At 47.6% G+C, this 14,946-nt stretch overlaps 1 protein-coding gene across 2 annotated transcripts in view; it reads right to left on the bottom strand.

Moving 5' to 3' along the window:
• The window catches only part of CAMK4 (calcium/calmodulin dependent protein kinase IV), a 367,942-nt gene that overhangs the window by 67,190 nt on the left and 285,806 nt on the right, over positions 1–14,946 (bottom strand). Inside the window, exon 7 of one of the 2 annotated variants that reach the window (XM_073549968.1) lies at positions 74–148. The exons of the other annotated variant lie outside the window; for it this stretch is intronic. Coding sequence (XP_073406069.1) covers positions 74–148 — 75 coding nt within the window. The remainder of the gene's footprint in view (positions 1–73; positions 149–14,946) is intronic. 2 annotated transcript variants of the gene reach the window in all.

Genomic DNA, 14,946 nt, shown 5'->3' with positions numbered 1-14,946 from the left:
CAAGTACATGGGACTTCAGCACACTACTCATAATTATAATAGAAGCACAACCACGTACAGCCCAGCTTCTTACCGCAATAGCCTGGGGTTCCACACACTGTCTTCATTGTCACTTGGTCATCCACAATTTTTGAAAGTCCAAAGTCGGCTGGAAAATCATAAGACAAGATTACTTTCAAATCCGTTTTTCATATTTTATATGCAACAATTATGTATAATTACATAAAAATAGGACATGGAATACAAGGGAGACTAAGACACAATAGTATGACATCCCACGGCACTCTCTTGTATATGCAGTTAAGATTTAAGCTTTATTGATAAGTCAACATATGGAAATAGAAAGGGCGGCGAGCGTTAACGTTTTGCTCTAACCGGGGCCGGACTGACCATCTGGCAATTCTGGCAAATGCCAGAAGGGCCTGTCTGGTCGTGGTCCGCCTTGTGTGCTACCTTGTTAACTGAATCAGTATTCTCAAGACACCCATTCTGTTAAGATATGGGACGGAGCACAATGTCACTGACTCCATCACTTACCCCAGCAGGCCATGGGTATCATTAGAAATATTGGTCTTGTAGTAAATCTTGCTTTCCTTCATCCGGGGTGATATTAGTAATATATCCCATCTGGTGCTTGGGGACAGGGACAGCATTGGCCTGGGTGATTTCAAATGTCAGGGCTGAATTTCAGTCCCAGTCTGTAACTGGCTCTAACCCACACCTTGGTCACGGCCTATGTCCTATGGTTCACAGCAGATACAGAGGCTGACTGTTAGTTAGTCCAAATGTAGAAATGTACAGTAATCAAAAGAGAATGCTATGACATTAGTAAAAGGTCAAGATAGCTTTATACTGCCCCAAATATGAAAAAAATAGTCTAAAGTGTCAGTTCCGACATATGCTCAATAGAATCTTGTCACTGTGCAAACATGCACAGACATACCCCACTTGTCACCGCACCAGGGCAAGTGGGAAGAGCAAGGCTAAGCACCAGAACTGGAGCATCTTATGGATGCACCATTTCTGGGGAGCTTGTGGGCTAATGTTTTTAGTCCGGGAGGGTGCCAATATCCATGGCGCCTTCCTAGGCTATTAATATCTGCCCACAGCTGCCTTGTTTAGCCTTTGCTGGTTAAATTAATTATAGGGGGGACCATATGTCATTTTTTGGAGGGGGTCTTCCCTATAATAACCAGTAAAGGCTAAGTATACAGCTGTGAACTGATATTAATAGCCTGCAAACCTTTATGGCTATTGGCCCCTTTCCAGAATTTTAACATCAGCTCCCAGCCGTCAGTGGCTCAGCTGGTTCTGAAAAGTAAAGGGGACCCCACACCGTTTTTTGAAATTATTTCTTTATTACCTAAATTGACAGGTGCCAGCTTGTGAATACACTCATCATCGTACACCTGCTCTCACTGCTATAAGCGAAACTAGGCGTATGATGAGAGTAGTACTCTCATCAGCCGACACCTGTGGCCGGCAGTAACATTTTCACTGCCGGTCACAGTTGCTGGCACACATGCTGTCATCTGTGTGACAGTGTGGGAACAACAGCACTGTGACTGGTGGCACTGTGACTGGCAGCGCCATGACTTGCATTTGAATGGGGTCTAGATTCAAGATCGGGTATCATTCTGACGGACGGCCATCCGACGGACCCGAACATCCACAGGTCCGCCCATCACTAATGGTAAGATTTTAATACTAGAGGTTAGGACCATCATGAATTTGGGTACAGCTTGACGGTGGTCGGATGGCTTTTACGCTTTGTTTAATCAAAACTGGAGTTAACTAAGTATCTTGTTTATTTATATTCGCTATTCCTCTTATTTACTTACAGCAGGGTATATGTTCATTTTCTTTCTGTCTTGGGATTTGTCAGTATAGCATCTGCATTTTTCTTAACATGCATCCTTTTGAAAATACAGCAATTTCCAAATCATACATGGTTCCATACGTGACTGTATCTTTTCACTGTGATTTGGTTTTGTTCTTATATCAATATGGTAAGCTTGGTTTTGTTGCCATTTCTGTAGTAAAATTGGTTCTGATATGTGTGGCAGGGCTGAGGGTCGTGTAATCGATGGGAGATATGTGTCTCATAAATGGCTTGTCTCCATAATGTAAGGCATAACAAATGTTGCTGTATTATTATTATTTTGAAGGACCTGTAGTGAGGTCACAGTCATGTGACCAGTCAGCTGCTGGGTTCGTGGGTGTGGCTACACCCTTATAATGTGAGGGGGGTATACACCTCCTGTGTGCGCTGAGGCTCGCGGACTGAGCCTGAAGGAAAGGACATTTTGATGATATTTTGTCGCCTGAACTGAAGGCTGTTTATTTTTGGTGACATGCTGTTTGGTTTATGACGTAATAAACTGCATGAACTTCAAGGGAACCTGCCTCCTGACTGTCTCCCATCGCACCTAAGTAAGTAGAATCCCTACAATTGGTGACGAATGCGGGCAGAGTTCCCAGCAGAGACGTGAGACCGTTGCTGCATGTCCTGGGTAAAGTTTTCAGCGAGGCAGCAAACTCTATAATAATGAAGGACCTGCTGAAACACCTGGACCAGGCCCAGACACAGCAACAGGAGGCCAACAGGCAGTTCTTACAGCAGAGCCAGCAGGAGCAATGGCAGCAGAGCCAGCAGGAGCAATGGCAGCTGATGCAGCTTCTGGCAACCGCCATCCAGGAGGGCAGGACGAGCGCCCCAACCCCAGGTCCGGCTGATGCCACCCACGTCACTTAGGCGGTAAGACAAGCATTGCAAAAAATGACCCCTGAGGATGATGTGGAGGCCTTCCTGATGGTGTTTGAGAGGGTGGCTGAGAGGGAAAAACTTCAGCCAGAGCGGTGGGCAGAGGTACTGGCCCCATACCTAATGGGGGAGCCCCAGAGGGCATACTTTGACCTGACTGTACAAGACGCAAGAGAGTATCCCAAATTAAAAGCGGAATTCTCGCACGCTTGGGGGCAACAATGACTACCAGGGCACAGCGAGTTCATCGCTGGGCCTATCACAGGGACAAACCGCCGAGCTCCCAAAAGTTCGACCTCTTGCACCTGGTCCAGAAATGACTGCAGCCAGAGTCGTCTTCCCCGGCACAGATGGTAGAGCGAGTGGTCATGGATCGGTTTGTGCATTCTCTGCCGAGACCCCTACAGCAGTGGTCCCCAACCTTTTTTGCACGAGGGACCGGTTTCAAGCAAGACCATTCTTCCATGGCCCGGCAGGGCGGGGATGGAGGTGTGGCAGGGGCGGGGCTTTGGTCATAAGGGGGCGGAGCTGTGGACGCAGTTGTAGTGTAGCAGTGCATACTTATAATTAAATAACATTTATAATGTGACTCAACTCACCATAGGTTTTGAATGAGTGCTCCATCACCCCATTCTTGCCTGCTCCATCACCCCATCACTCCCTTCTCCCCATCACTGCCATCTCTCCATCATTGCCTTCACCCCATCACTGCCGTCTCTCCATCACTGCCTTCACCCCATCACTGACGTCTCTCCATCACTCCCATCAATGCCTTCTCTCCATCACCCCCATCATGGCCTTCTCCCATTACCCCCTCATGGCCTTCTCCCATCACCCCAGGCATCATGGCCTTCTCCCATTACCCCCTCATGGCCTTCTCCCATTACCCCCTCATGGCCTTCTCCCATCACCCCCTCATGGCCTTCTCCCATTACCCCCCTCATGGCCTTCTCCCATCACCCCAGGCATCATGGCCTTCTCCCATCACCCCCTCATGGCCTTCTCCCATTACCAAACACAGACAAACACACACACACATACATGTACACACACAGACAGACATACATATACACACACACACATTATATATACACACAGACAGACATACATACACACACACACATTATATATACACACACCACCTCTCACCTGTCCGCAGCATCGCCCGTGCTTCCTCGCTCTGACACAGCAGCCGTGCCCTCCTCTCTGGGTGGCGGGCAGGAAGCTGGACGGGTCCTTGCAGCTCCGCTCCTGCTATTCCCTCTTGCAGACAGCGGAGCTGCTTGATCGCTCCCTGCCCGCCGCTACACGCAGTTTAAGAATTGCTGCGCGCCGCCCCAGCCCCCGCTACACCACTGAGCGCCCCTGGCTCCCCTTGTGTCCGCGGACCGGCAAGGGCACTGCAGCGGCCCGGTGCTGGGCCGCGGACCGGCGGTTGGGGACCCCTGCCCTACAGACTTGGGTGGCCCAGGGTGATCCCCAAAATGCCGATGAACTGGTAGGACTGGTCAAAAGATACCAGGGGATGGAAGGCTCCTTGGGGAAGCAGCCCATTCTTTATTGGGGGTCCCAACAAGGGGCGGAGTCCCAAAAAGGGCTGGGTCGTCCAAGGTCAAAAGGGGTGGGGGAAGTGGTGCCCAAGGTCCCCACGGGTGATATTATTTGCTGGAAGTGTCACAGGCCAGGACATATAGCTGCCCGTTGTTCCCAGACCACCGAGCAGATGGACTGCAGCAAGGGACGCCGTAGTTCATAATACGCATATCCAGCTTGCAGTGTGAATTCGCCACCTAATGAGCGGCCACAAGCGTGTCCCGTGAAGGTGAACAGGCGAGCAGCAATGGCGCTTCTAGACTCCGGGAGCTTGGTGACCCTTGTGAGAGCCAGTTTTCCTCTCAACATACTCCCGGGTAAAAAGATTGGCGTTCGGTGCATACACGGCGATGCAAAGGACTACCCTATGGCTAGGGTGAATATTGAAATGGCGCATGGCACCGAGTCGCATGAAGTTGGCATTGTTCTAGACTTGTTGCATCCTATAATTATTGGCCGGGATTTCTGTCTGTTTTGGGATTTGTGGGGGAAGGGTTCTGAGTGTGCTAGCAAGAGCAGGGAACCAATCCACCCCAATGAGGTATGGCCACCACCAGAGGCAGACGGGTTTCCTTTATGTGTCCTTGTTGGGGATGAAGAGGAAGGGTCCCTGCTCCTGACATCCTGGAGTTAGGGGTGGCCGGGGAGAATTTTGGGACTTTCCAACATAGGGACCCCACGCTGAGGGAAGCCTTTAGCAATGTCAACCTCATTAATGGGGTTGCACGAGAGCCGGGAGCAGACACAAGGTTTCCCTCTTTTATGTTGAGTGGGAATTGTTGTACCGGGTCACGAAAATAAGGGAGGAGGTGGTAGAGCAGTTAATAGTACCAGGCCCCTATAGACAGAAAGTGTTGGACATGGCCCATTCACACATCTTGGGGGGACACCTGGGGGTGGAAAAAACACAGGAACGGATTGTACAGAGGTTCTATTGGCCTGGGTGTCACCGGGAAATAGCAAACTATTGCAGGTCCTGCTCGACATGTCAGTTAACTGCCCCTACATCTCATTTTCGGAACCCTCTTGTGCCACTGCCCATTACTGAGGTGCCATTTCAAAGAATTGCCATGGACTTGGTCGGTCCCTTAGGCCTCTTTCACAATTCAATTTTTTTCATCAGTCAAAATCCGCCAAACGGACGGATCGCGGATCCGTTTTAGTACTGATGACAACGGATGGCACCCGTCCGTTTTTTTTGACGGATCTGACAAATGAAGAATTTTAAAGGAATCACAGCCTGGAAAACGAGAGAGAGAGAGAGAGAGAGAATTTTTTTTTTTCTTTTTCCGGCACCCAGAAACAATTTCGGGTTAAGTGAGTGTCTGGAGGATCCGCCAGAGAAAAAAACGTTGCAAGCTTCGTTTTGAAATCTTTGAGGATGGTGACGGACAGCAACTTTTGGCGGATCCGCAAAAAAAACGGATGCAACGGACGGCAATCCGTCACAATCCGCCAATAATGGAAGTCAATGGGTAAAAAAACAGATCCTCAAAAGAAAATTGCGGATCCGTTTTTTTTCAAAACCTGGCAGATTGTGACTGATTGTAAAAAACTGAAGTGTGAAAGAGGCCTTAGTTAAATCAGCTCGGGGCCATCAGTATATATTAGTCATCCTGGACTATGCCACACGCTATCCTGAGGCCATTCCCCTGAGAAACTCCTCCGCGAAGAGTATAGCCCGCGAGCTGGCCCATGTGTTTTCCCAGACGGGTTTGCCGAAGGAGATCCTGACCGACCAGGGGACACCTTTTATGAGCAAGGTGATGGGGGAATTGTGCAGAGTCTTGCAAGTCTCCCAGTTGAGGACTTCAGTGTACCATCCACAATCAGATGGCCTTGTTGAGAGGTTTAACAAGACACTGAAGAGCATGCTGAGAAAAGTCATAGAGAAAGATGGTAGAGACTGGGATTGTCTCTTACCGTAATTGCTGTTTTCTATCCGTGAAGTCCCCCAGGCCTCCACGGGGTTCTCGCCCTTCGAGTTTCTGTATGGCCGACATCCGCGAGGTCTCCTAGATATAGCCAAGGAAACCTGGGAAGCCAAAGTCACGCCCCACAGAAGCGTCATTGAGCATGTGGCACTGATGCAGCAGAGGGTTGCGGAGGTGATGTCCATTGTTAAAGAACATCTCCGCCAGGCACAAGAGGCTCAGACCAGGGTCTACAACCGGTCAGCGAGAGTGAGGCAGTTCAATCCGGGAGACCGAGTTCTCGTGCTAATCCCGACGGTGGAGAGTAAGTTCTTGGCCAAGTGGCAAGGGCCATATGATGTGGTGGAGAAGCTGGGAGACGTAAACTACGAGATCCACCAACCTGGAAGACGGAAGCCATGCCAGGTTTATCATGTCAACCTCATCAAGCCGTGGAAAGATAGAGAGCCGGCGGTAACTCCGTGCTTGCTAGGCAACCTAGAAGGGGAGGTTGGAGCGGGTACCATAGCAGAGACACTATCGAAGGCCCAGAAACAGCAATGCTGGGAGTTACTCCAGAAAAACAGGGACCTGTTTTCAGAGTTGCCGGGGTGCATGAAGGTGGTGGAGCACGAAGTTCTGATCGAGCCACATGTGCGGGTGAACGTGAAACCGAATCGTATTCCTGAGGCCCGGCGAGATGTAATCTCCAAGGAGGTGCAGTGTATGTTGAAGCTCGGGGTCATTGAGGAATCCAAGAGCGACTGGTTGAGCCCGATTGTCCTGGTCCCAAAACCTGAAGGTGAATGGATGTTCTTAAACGATTACTGGAAGCTGAATGAGGTCTCCAAATTCGACGCTTATCCCATGCCACGCGTTGATAAGCTCATCGAGAGACTTGGACCTGCCAGGTACATAACCACTTTGGATCTGACAAAGGGATACTGGCAGATCCCCATGGCACAGGAAGCTAAGGAGAAGACGGCATTCTCCACACCAGATGGGTGCTTCCAGTATGTCCGGATGCCGTTTGGCCTGCAGGGAGCTCCGGCAACCTTCCAGAGGGCTATGGATAGAATCCTTGCACCTCATAAGCTATACACTGCCGCGTACCTGGATGATATCGTCATCTTTACCCCGGACTGGGAGTCTCACCTGGAAAAGGTCCAAGCAGTGTTTGACGCTCTAAAGGAGGCAGGGTTTACAATAAACCCAAAAAAGTGTGCCTTGGGTAAGGAGGAAGCCAAGAACCTCGGATATGTAGTGGGGCGTGGCGAGATCAAACCCCAAATCAATAAAGTGGAGGCAATTCAAACATGGCCGAGACCTCTGTCAAAAAAGCAAGTCAAAGCCTTCCTGGGGATTGTGGGATATTACAGGAGGTTCATCCCAAATTTCACCACAATGGCTGCACCTCTAACTGATCTGCTTAAGGGGACAAAGTCAGTGATGGTCAGCTGGTCCGAAGAAGCAGAGTCAGCCTTCCAAGAAATGAAGGGAGCTCTTTGTAAGCAACCCGTTTTGGTGGCCCCAGACTTTAAATGTGAATTTGTCCTCCAGACAGATGCCTCAGATGTCGGGATAGGAGCAGTCCTTTCCCAAGAGATACGTGGGGAGGAGCATCCTGTTCTTTACTTGAGTAGGAAGTTGACTTCTTGTGAGAGAAATTACTCGGTTGTAGAGAAGGAGTGTTTGGCCATAAAATGGGCAGTGGATACATTACGGTACTACCTAGTGGGACGGAAGTTTAGATTACTATCTGACCATGCCCCACTCAGGTGGATGAGGGAAACAAAAGGTAAGAATTGTAGGGTCACCCGCTGGTCCTTAGCCCTACAAGACTTCAGCTTCCATGTAGAGCATAAGGCCAGGAAGCTACATGGGAATGCCGATGCCCTCTCCAGAATCCCTTGCCTGGTAGGTGAAAGTGCCAAGCCCCACGGCTTTAGGCAGAGGGGGGAGGTATGTGGCAGGGCTGAGGGTCGTGTAATCGATGGGAGATATGTGTCTCATAAATGGCTTGTCTCCATAATGTAAGGCATAACAAATGTTGCTGTATTATTATTATTTTGAAGGACCTGTGGTGAGGTCACAGTCATGTGTCCAGTCAGCTGCTGGGTTCATGGGTGTGGCTACACCCTTATAATGTGGCCTGCTCATGAACAAGGCAGCTGTATGTGAGGGGGGTATACACCTCCTGTGTGCGCTGAGGCTTGTGGACTGAGCCTGAAGGAAAGGACATTTTCATGTTATTTTGTCGCCTGAACTGAAGGCTGTTTATTTTTGGTGACATGCTGTTTGGTTTATGACGTAATAAACCGCATGAACTTCAAGGGAACCTGCCTCCTGACTGTCTCCCGTCGCACCTAAGCGAGTAGAATCCCTACATATTCTATTAGTTGTATCAGTGTCGTAAACTTAATTCTATGCTCGGATCACATTTTTAATTATGTAGTGATAGAGTGCTTCTGGTATTTGGACCTACAACTCCTTATTTCTGAAATCCTCTTTGCAATAGAAAAAAACACATCCAGCTGCAATGCTTCTACAATTAAATTCAGGACAGAAACATTACAGATCGCTAAAGAAATTAAAACTTTCCATGATGATCTCAAGTCCACACACACTTGTTTTTTATAAACTATTCCTTAAAAGCCAATACTGTAAAACTTTACATAGTAATTGTCATGATCCAGGATGGGCTTTGTCTTTGGCCCGTCCTGGTCAGACAGGGGTTAATTGTTTCTGCCTCTCTCTGGCAGAGGGCGGCTATTTAATGCTCACTTGACCTAGGTCCGGTGTCAGTTATACTCCTGCCCTCGGCTGAGTTAGTTGACCTTGTGCGTACGTGTGCCTTGTGCCTGATATCTTGCTTGCTTGTTTGGTTTTGACCCGGTTCTGTCCCTGTTACGAGTTCTGCCTGTCCCTCTTGTACTGTGCTACCTCTCTGTGTATGACCCTCTGCCTGTGACTTGACTATTCTTTGCTCGTCCCTCTGGTACCGTACAGCCCTCTCCGTGTACGAACCCTCGCTTGTCTGACCTGCGTTTTCCTCTCCTCCTCCACAGTTTCCCTGCAGTAGGTACATTATATCATGTGCAGCAGTAGGACGCTAAGCCCTGCCCCCTGCAGTCACATGATCTAGGTCCTGGGACTCCTTACTATTTTCAGTGCTGCAGGTCCTGTCTGCTTGAACCGTCACTACTGTATTGGACCCCGCGTTCTCCCATAGTGTGGGTAAGTCACCCTGCTCGGCGTGGCAGTTTGCCGACGCCGACAGGGTCCTGACATTAGAGTCCTGACAGTAATAATATAAGGAATTCTGCACACCAACAGGCAGGGCCGCCATCAGGGCATTACTGCCCTTTCTGGCATATGGGGCCCGGTAAGCAGACCTCCTCTCTTCTGCTCACCAAGCCCCAGAGGCAGGATTCTGCTGGTCCAATAACTGAACAAGCTTACTTGGACACACGTTCAGTTAACATCTATATTGCCATGCAGGAAGGCTTAGCGTAGGTCAATAGTTAACAACTGCCAGGCAATCACATGAGCTGACATCAGTGCGCACGTTGCCGACATTTGACGCCAATGCCACACACCAGAGTGTCTGTGGCTCAGATTAATCAGGGAGAGGACACGGCTGGACCAAGGCCAAGTAAGGAGAAACTTTTTTGTTTTATTTTTTTTGTAATGCTGCACTATAGGGGCACAATGGAGAGACATGGATGCAGAATTGAGAGACATGGGGGCAGTATGGAGATACATGGGGCAGAATTTAGACACAGAGGCAGTATGGAGAGACATGGGGCAGTATGGAGAGACGTGGAGGCAGTATGGAGAGACATGGAGTAGAATAGAGATACTGTATGGGCAAAATGGAGAGACATAGGGCAGTATGGAGAGACATGGGGGCAGTATGAAGAGACATGCAGGCAGGATGGATTCACATGGGCCTGGAATAGGAGAACATATGGGGCCATGAATGGGAGAACATATGGGGACAGGAACTGGAGAACATATGGGGCCAGGAATGAGACATGTGGGGTCCAGAATCGAAGTCATATGGAAGAAGGATGTGGGACCTTAATACTATAGGGGCTAATTAAGGGATATTAATACTGCTGTGATGTATTCTATTTTTGAAGTTACTGTTTACAGTGGGGGGAGAGGTGCTGTTACTGTGCAGGTTCATGGTCACTTTTGTAGTATTCAGTCATTATGTGGTGGTAATATGTGGTCTGATCATGATGTGACGGTATTTGTCCCTTGTATGTTGTATTATTCCGTCATTCTGTGGTAGTAATAGGTGGTCCAGCCATGATGTGACGGTATTTGTCACTTGTATGTGGTATTATTCTGTCACTAGGTGGTGGTGATATGTTGTCTGGTCATGGTATAGCACTATCTGTTCCTTGCATGTGGTATTATTCATTCACTATGTGGTGGTAATATATGGTCTGGTCATGGTGTGGCATTATTTTGTCCAATCTATTTGGTATTATTCATTCACTATGTGGTGGTAATATGTGGTCTGGTTATGGTGTGGCTGTATTTGTCCTTTGTATATGATATTATTCGGTCACTATGTGGTGGTAATATGTGGTCCAGCCATGGTGTGACGGTATTTGTCCAATGTATGTGGTACTATTTTTCATTTAAAAAATGTATGTGACTCACTCTCTTAAAAGAAAATAAATAAAAATATACCTAAAAAGGGAATTGGATATTTTAACAAATGTTTAATAGGTTAGAGTAGAGCCCGGCCAAAAGAGTCCACCCTGTCGTGGTGGTAGGCTTAAATTTTTTGGGGGCCAAAACAAAAGCTGCTGGCTATATGTGTGATCTGGTGTTCGATGGGAACTGTTAATGTGTGATTGGCGAAGACATGGTGCAGAAGTGGAGTTTTTCCAAGAGTGGAAATTGTGCCTGCTTTCAGACATTCATACAGTTATCGATATATCATGAGTTTTGATTGTTTCTCTAGCAGTAGATGCCTGTGATTATTACACGTTTCCTGTTCTACAGAGATACAACACGTCTGACTCAGATTCTGTTCAGTACTTTAGAAAATATCATACAAAAGAATGAAGAAGGATCGGGTACAGAGAGCAGAGCAAAGGAGATTTGATCAATCAGATGATAGTAAACCTAAAATTAAACGTCTTACAATGTATTTGTGGTTTAGGCACAGGTCAGGAAAATTTAGACTCATTCAGCTTTGCTGGTAAAGCCAGTAGCAAAGTTACTTTAATCTCACATGCTAAAGGCCAGATTCATCAGGACAGGTGTTTTTTTTTATTCCAATCTTACTACAGAGTCTGTTAATTAAAGGGGGTTGTCCACCTTTGGATACAATTTATTTTTTTTGCATGTATTTGGGGCTAAAAATAGTTTTTGCAATTCAGTTTCATAACATTTTTGGTTTTACAAGCTCCTTGTTTCCTTGCACATTCAACTTTTGTGTGGTCTGTGGTCATAAATCTGCAACGCAGAGCTCAGAAAAAATCATAAGAGTTACAAACTTCACATAGTGTCATAATAGAGGGTGTACTGACAGATTCTCAGATAACGCATTCTACAGCCAGCAGTAGACAGGCTATAAAAGGGAAACAAGAACAAATTGTTAAGGAAACCCAACAACAACATTATATTTGGCCCAAAATGCTTGGACTATTTTGTTATTATTACAATGTGTCTAAAAACTAACAAGCAGGTAATTGTTAACAGAGGTAACTACCTGCCTGCTTTACCTGGTGCCAGCTCAGGGGGGTCAATGCCCGCTCCTCACAGTGATTCAGCAGCTCCATGTCAACAGAGAAGCTCTGCTTTTCTTGAGTTGCTCTGTTGATGGGGCGTGACTGCCGATTTAATGCTGATTGCCCACGGGCTTCCCGCCTCCACTCCAGCTGCTGCTGCCTGTCACTTGCGCTGTTGCTTCTGATTTCCTTTTACTTGTGCATTCCGTGTTACTGAAGGTGGTCCATTTTCAGACCGAAATGTCTGTTTTGGATTGCACAAATAAATTAAATTACCATCTTCACATGTGAGAGCCAAGTTTACTTTCAGACAGCAGGGAGTCGGCTGTCAATCAGTATACATCTGCAGTCATGCCCCATCAACAGAGCAGAGTGGAGAAAAAAGAGCTATTCTGTTGACGTGCAGCAGCTGAAGTGCTGGCAGGAGTGGTCTGTGACTGCTCTGAGCCGCCAGAGATTGGTACCAGACACAAAAGCCAGGTGTTTAGCAACTACCTGCCTGTTAGTTCTTAGGCCCATAGTCAAAAAATGCTCCCGCACTGTAGAGTCCTCACAGCTTGCACTGCGTGCAATATGCAAATTCACAAGACTGCAAATTCACAAGTCTACAGACTTGAATACTAAGGGCAGACAATCCCTTTAAATGAAGTCATAAATTTAGCCTAAAATAATTCTGCTAATATTGCACTGTAATACAACTGTCATGGAGCTACTGCAACAGAGAGGGGCCAGAAGATCATGGTGCCTATTAAACAGTACAGGTATTCCTTGCTCTGTCATTGCAAGAATTAATCAGTTCAGTTGATTTCCTGTAGCTTTCCATTATGAATTGTCTCAGCTGTTCTGTGTTGGCCACTCCCCTTGGGTATATGTGCTCAATACTGGCACTTGGGAGTTGCCAGTGATAGTTACAACTTCCTAATTTGATGGTGAAGGACAGTTCTGAATTAGTAACAGTCAGTTGGTGTAGCTTACAGGAGATATCTGCGTTGATTTGGTATTGAGGGTTTATCCTAATTCTCTCCCATTTGGTTTACCCCTCCTAGTGTTCCCTTGATTTCCACTCCATTGATTTGTGAGGGTATTTGTATGAATATAGTTTTCTTTTATCCCTGTCTGCTTACCCCTGTCTGTCTGGTTAGTGTAATTCTAAACACTTCGGCCTCACACCAGCCTTGGGTGGGGGAGGGAACATAAAAGGGTTAAGATATGAGCATAGCAAAGTATGAGATCCCAGTGTTGCCATCATACGGGGTAATCCGGGGACAGGGATTGTCTCGGGTGTACCTAGTTTGAGGGATCATACAGGTGCACACACTCCTTTGTCACTATGTGACAACAATGCCTCAATAATACCTACAAATATCATTAATGCCAGGGGAAACTGACATATAGCAAATAATATTACCATTCTTTGCCCACATAATGCTAAAATATTGTGTTAACATTACTAATTAAATACATTAGAATGAACAATAATTTGCATGCACTATTGAATGCTCACATTGTACAAATATATGCATGTAGGTGCCAGCAGGCTTGCAAGAGTGGGCCACCACCCTCTAGTATAAGCAATATTTGCCACAATATACTTTAATCACTATGTACAGACAAAGGCAGCATATTATCTATAATAATAAATGCCCTAAGCAGCTTCCGGTTGTAAGAACTTCCGTCCAGTTGTAACCGGTGACGGTCACCGCACACCTCTTTCCATGTTAACCCTCAACACACCACTCCTCCTCGACACACACACTCCTCTCACCTTTCACCATCTCCACTCACATCCACTCACTCTTTCACTCCACATACGACCCTTTCTCTCACTCCGTCTCTCATACTCACGCCGTCATCGCCGCTGATCCACGATCCCCGACATCTTCTTCCGCCGGCGCCATCCTGGATCCAGACGTCCTCCACGCCGGCGACATGTTCTTGCGGCGACGCCATTTTGGATCGGCGAAATCCCGCGATAGTCAAGATGGCATCGCCGCAAGAACATGTCGCCGGCGTGGAGGCCATCGGGATCCAAAATGGCGACGGAGAAATCTCGCGAGATTTCGCCGACGCCATTTTGGATCCCGACGGCATCCACGCCGGCGACATGTTCTTGCGGCGGTGCTATTTTGGATTGGCGAAATCCCGCGATACTCAAGATGGCGTCGCTGCAAGAACATGTCGCCGGCGAGGACGACGTCGGGATCCAAAATGGCGACGGAGAAAACTCGCGAGATTTCGCCGACGCCATTTTGGATCCCGACGTCGTCCATGCCGGCGACATGTTCTTCCGGCGACACCATCTTGAGTATCGCGGGATTTCACGATACTCAAGATGGCGTCGCCGCAAGAACATGTCGCCGGCGTGGACGTCTGGATCCAGGATGGCGCCGGCAGAAGAAGATGTCGGGGATCGTGGAGCAGCGGCGATGACGGCGTGAGTATGAGAGACGGAGTGAGAGAAGGGGTCGTATATGGAGCGAAAGAGTGAGTGGAGATGGTGAAAGGTGAGAGGAGTGTGTGTGTTGAGGTTAACATGGCAAGAGGTGTGATGCTATCGCATCCTCCCGATGCGATAGCATTGGGCCATAATCTAGTTATTTAATAATCGACCCAGTTCATTGTTATATAAATTTGTGATTGAGGATAATGTCACATTTGCATGTACTTGAAAAGTGGGGCCCTAGAGTTGGTTACTGGTGGGCCCTTGTCACCCCAGTCTAACGCTGGGTGCCAGAATAATACTGGCAGCAAAACAGATTAAAAGCTAGCCACAATTCTCTTATAATAGTCATCCACAGTGTTTCTGTATATAATGCCACCATACTGTGCCCATCAGAGCTGTTTCCTCCTATTATAGGAAATCAAGGGCAGTGTGTCCGATAGTAGAAGTTTAGAAGACAATAAAAGTGGAGGACTTTCT

Source organism: Dendrobates tinctorius, unplaced genomic scaffold (assembly GCF_039654945.1).
Source record: "Dendrobates tinctorius isolate UK_male_01 unplaced genomic scaffold, ASM3965494v1 ptg000003l, whole genome shotgun sequence".
NCBI lineage: Eukaryota > Metazoa > Chordata > Amphibia > Anura > Dendrobatidae > Dendrobates > Dendrobates tinctorius.
This window is presented reverse-complemented; position numbering and strand designations above follow the sequence as displayed.